The sequence below is a fragment of the Curcuma longa genome, unplaced genomic scaffold (assembly GCF_044706935.1).
Source record: "Curcuma longa cultivar G26 ecotype Majalengka, Jawa Barat unplaced genomic scaffold, ITB_CL_G26_1.1 contig_20829, whole genome shotgun sequence".
In the NCBI taxonomy this organism is placed as follows: Eukaryota; Viridiplantae; Streptophyta; class Magnoliopsida; order Zingiberales; family Zingiberaceae; genus Curcuma; species Curcuma longa.
In genome coordinates, this window is record NW_027431499.1 from 1 (window position 1) to 5,317 (window position 5,317).

General features: G+C 35.5%; 1 protein-coding gene across 1 annotated transcript; it reads right to left on the reverse strand.

Moving 5' to 3' along the window:
- Positions 1–616: 616 nt before the first annotated feature.
- LOC141817531 (uncharacterized) lies at positions 617–5,194 on the reverse strand (the record flags this gene model as incomplete). The annotated part of the gene is made up of 2 exons (XM_074705171.1): positions 4,841–5,194; positions 617–806 (listed from the first exon to the last, which is right to left on the reverse strand). Coding segments are annotated over exons 1-2 (544 nt in total), but the record flags the coding sequence as incomplete, so codon positions are not given.
- Positions 5,195–5,317: the final 123 nt, after the last annotated feature.

Genomic DNA, 5,317 nt, shown 5'->3' on the forward strand with positions numbered 1-5,317 from the left:
CATAAACATGACTAGAGTAGCTCAAAAAATATTTCTAGAGTTTTATAATATTCACCAAAATCTCATCGAGAATTATAACTTTAGCTGAAGAGTGATTAAGTTACTCATTACTTGTTTTAAACTCACCATAATGATTTTTCTAGGGTATCTATTGAAAGTTCTTTCTACATCCATATGAATACAAATATCCCATTCTTTTTTCAATATATTTGTTCATCAGCTGTCTTTAAATGAATAAGATCTATGATTGATCTTTCCGAACATGAAATCAAATTGGCTTACACAAGTATTTGATTTGGCTTTTATTCTAAACACAACAACTCTTGGCCAAAGTTCTATTCCATGACTCACCAACATTATCCTTTGACCAAACTATTTTTTTTATCAAATTGATTCTCGTAAATAGACACTAAGAGGTTTTTGTGTACTTTAGATTCCAACCAGGAACTAAACGAGTTGGTTTCAGTATCTAATTCTGTTTCTACTCTAGCCATTTTTGTGATATCTTCAATAATCCATGAACTAAATTCAAATAGATCGAAGAGACAACAAAATGTAATGGAATACAAAACGCGCAGGTATAGAAAAATTAATATAGCATCTAAAGAGCACATACCTCCGTCGTCAAAGTAGCAACCAATTCCAGTAGCCGATATACCAACTGCATGTGCTTCAAGGTACAATATTTGACCCAGAACTCCAGTCTCCCAGAACAGACGAGGATACATCCAAGCACCTTTTTCATGCAAAATTGGCTCGAAACAAGCAACCATGCCAAGGCTAAAACACCCATCTGAGGCAATGTCCTACACTAACAAAGCTCAGATCAATTGATCTGCTCAATTTGCTAGATACAAGACATTGATTAAATAGCCAAGTATTTCTCTTGCAATTTCTCTAGGTAGAACAACACTTTTCAATAACAGAACTTAATAAGATACATGAAAAACATAGGATTACCTTTCTAAAGGCCTTGTATTGCAACAACAACAACAACAACAACAACCAAGCCTTATCCCACTAAGTGGGGTCGGCTATATGAATCCTTTTACGCCATTGAGCTCTATCTCCTATTATATCATCATTTATATTTAAATAAATTTTATCTTGTTTTATTGTTGCTAACCAAGTCTTTTTTGGTCTATCTCGCCCTCGTTTGATATGTGTATTTGTCATAGTTTCACACCGCCTAACTGGAGCATTTATCAGTCGTCTAAGTACATGTCTGTACCACCTTAAACGTGTCTCATGGAGTTTTTCCTCAATAGATGCAACTCCAACTTTCTCTCTAATGCTCTCATTTCTTATTCTGTCCATCTTCGTATGTCCACACATCCATCTTAATATCCTCATCTCCGCAACTCTCATCTTTTGCTCATGTGCTCGAGTCATAGCCCAACATTCAGCGTCATATAACATGGCAGGTCTAACTGCCGTTTTATAGAACTTTCCTTTAAGTTTTAGAGGCACGTTACGATCACATAAAACACCTGATACTCTCCTTCATTTCAACCATCCTATTTGTATTCTATGTAAGACATCTCTCTCAATCCCTCCATCGGCTTGCAAAAATGATCCTAAATATTTAAAACTCTCAGTTCCAGACAACTCATCATCTCCTATTTTAATACTTGTCTCATTACGTTCAATATTGCTAAACTTAAATTCCATATATTTTGTCTTTACTCTACTAAGCCTAAAACCTTTCTCTTCTAGTGTTTCTCGCCAAGATTCTAATTTAGCATTTACTCCCTCACGTGTCTCATCTACCAATACAATATCATCTGCAAACAACATGCACCATGGTACGGTATCTTGAATGTGTCCAGTAAGTTCATCCATGATTAGTGTAAAAAGATAAGGACTTAGAGCTGACCCTTGATGTAACCCTATCTTTATTGGAAATGCTTCAGTTAATCCGCCTGAAGTCTTCACTCTAGTCGTTACTTCCTCATACATATCCTTAATTAGGTCAATATATACGACGCTAACACTCCTCTTTTCTAGAATTCTCCATATAATTTCTCTTGGGACTCTATCATAAGCTTTTTTCTAAATCAACAAATATCATATGTAGATCTTGCTTTTGCCCCCGATACTTTTCAATTAGTTGCCTGAGAAGATGTATAGCTTCTATTGTCGACCTACCAGGCATAAACCCAAATTGATTTTCGGTGATCATAGTCTCTTTCCTTAATCGTTTTTCTATTACTCTTTCCCAAAGTTTCATGGTATGACTCATTAATTTAATGCCCTTATAATTTGCACAATTTTGTACATCCCCCTTATTCTTATATAAGGGAATTAGAGTACTTACTCTCCATTGATCTGACATTTTCTTTGTTTTCAATATCATGTTAAATAATTTTGTAAGTCATTCAATACCTTGTTTCCCTAGGCACTTCCATACCTCTATCGGGATATCATCTGGTCCAACGACTTTTCCATTTTTCATTCCGTTTAAAGCTTGTTCTACTTCTGAAATTAGAATTCTACGGTAAAAATTTAAATTTCTATACTCATTTGACTTGCTTAAATTACCTAAGTTAAGTTGATCACCTACACCTTCATTAAAAAGTTGATGAAAATACCTCTTCTACCGCTCTTTTATTTCTCCATCATTTACTAATACCCTATTGCATTCATCTTTAATACATATTATTTGGCTAATATCTTTTGTCTTCTTCTCTCTCACTTTAGCTATTTTATAAATGTCTTTTTCTCCTTCTTTTGTATCCAATTTTCGATATAACTGCTCAAAAGTTGTATTTTTAGCTTCATTCACTGCTTTTTTAGCCTCTTTCTTAGCTAATGTATATTTTTTTAAATTTTCTTCATTCTTGCAAATATATAATTTCTTATAGGCTATTCGTTTTTCCTTCACTTTTTCCTGTACTTTCTCATTCCACCACCAAGATTCTTTACTTGGTGGTACATGCCCCTTTGACTCGACGAGTATACTCTTGGCTATTATTTTCAACTTTGATACCATTTTATCCCATGTCGTAGTAGGGTCACCGTATACTTCACCTAATATTTGTCCTTCTACCTTCTCCTTAAATATGTTTTGTTTCTCATCCTTCAACTTCCACCACTTAATTCTAGGAGTAGTGGATATTTTCTTTTTATGGATATTATGCTTAAGACGTATATCCAATACTACTAACCTATGTTAGGTAGTTAAACTTTCTCCAGGAATGACCTTACAATCTTTACAAATCTTTCTATCCCTCTTCCTAACCATAAGAAAGTCAATTTATGATTTATTATTCCCACTTTTAAATGTGATCAAGTGTTCTTCTCTTTTCTTAAAAAACGTATTAGCTAGTATAAGATCATATGCTATCGCAAAATCCAGTATAGTTTTACCTTCCTCATTTCTTGTTCCAAATCCATAATCCCCATGCACCCTCTCATATTCCTCATTTTTCACTCCAACATGTCCATTTAGATCACCTCCTATTAAAATCATTTCATTTGATGGAATATTTTGTAATACTTCATCTAGGTCATCCCAAAATCTTGATTTGGTATTTTCATCTAATCCTGCTTGAGGTGCATATACACTAATTACATTTATAGTGTCTTTCTCCACTACTATTTTGAGAGCTATAATTCTATCCCCCTTTCTATTTACTTCTATAACTTCATCCTTTAACGAACTATCTACAATAACACCAACTCCATTTCTTGTTTTACTCTTCCCTGTGTACCATAACTTATAAACCGAGTTCTCTATCAACTTTGCCTTTTCGCCTACCCATTTTGTCTCTTGTACACACAAAATACTAATTCTTCTCCTAATCATCGTATCTACTACTTCCATTGTTTTACCAGTAAGGGTTCCTATATTCCATGTTCTAAATCTTAGACTATTAATTTTCCTATAATTTTTATTCTTACCCAACCTATGGTGTGAGAACTTTTGCTCATTTAACACTACACCCAAGTTCTGATGGAGATGTAGCGGTCCTTACCGAGACGTTACAGTCGGACCCTGCAACGCGTTCCTTCCGGGGAACATCCTAGCATTAACATAATAGTTTAATGGATCCATTCATGAGTGTTTGCCTTAGTTTAACGTTGGCTGACAACCTAACGCAACCCTCCTCCTTTATCCGGGCTTGGGACCGGCCAATGCAAACAACAACAACCAAACTTGATCATACTAGATGAGGTAAGCTATATAGATCCTTTTACATCATTGTACTCTATTTTCTACTATATCATCATCTATATTTTAAAAAAAAATTTATTTTATCATTACTAACCAAGTCTTTTTTGATCTTTCTCTTCTTTGTTAGATGTGCATATTTATCTTACTTTCACATCGTTTAATTGGAACATTTATTGATCGTCTAAATATATGTTCGTACTAGTTTAAATATATTTTCCGGAGTTTTCTCTCAATAAATAGAATCCTGACTTTCGCTCTAATACTCTTATTTCTTCTCTGTCCATTCTTGTATGTCCACACATCTACCTTAACATCCACATCTCTACAATTCTTATCTTTATCCATTCTCGTATGTCTACATGTTCATTCTCGTATATTCACACATCTATCTTAATATTCACATCTCTACAATTCTCATATTTGTCTATTCTCGTATGTCTATATGTTCATTCTTATATATCCACACATCTATCTTAATATCTTCATCTCTATTATTCTTATTTTTGTCCTTTTTGTATGTCTACATATCCACTTTAATATTCTCATCTCTACAACTCTCATCTTCTACTCATGTGTTCAATGTTATAATCCGACATTTAACTTTATATAATATAGCAGTCTAACCTTAGCGACGAAAGTAAAAATTATGAAAGAAAACCATACCTGATGGCAAGAAAGTTGTTTGGAAAGCTCTTGGCAATCTCCTCGTGCCAGTCGGTACGGCGGAAGCATGGCAGGGCAACCCTGTGGCTTGTCCCATTCAAACTCAGACCTCATGGCTTTCTTGAGGCGATCAAGATGCTGCTCATTCCGCACCAAGAAGTACAATCCCTTTGGCAAGTCCCGTACCCGTAGAACAAACAGAGCTGCATGCACCTCTGCATCCCAGGTGAGGACTCTGAACGGAAGTGCCATTTGCTTCCCTTGCTTCTCCCCCGTCTCCAATGCTCCTGAAGGAAGGCAATGCAGCAAGATTTGATAGAAGGTACCCCTCTCCATCACATGAACGCCGTCCATATCAACATCACTACGTCGTCTCCTCACCACCTCTCGTACAGTAAGATCCTTGTAGATGTCGGGCGATATGAGAGCACTCTTATAAAATGGGTTCACGGAGAATCCTGCAGCGTACGTCGGCGG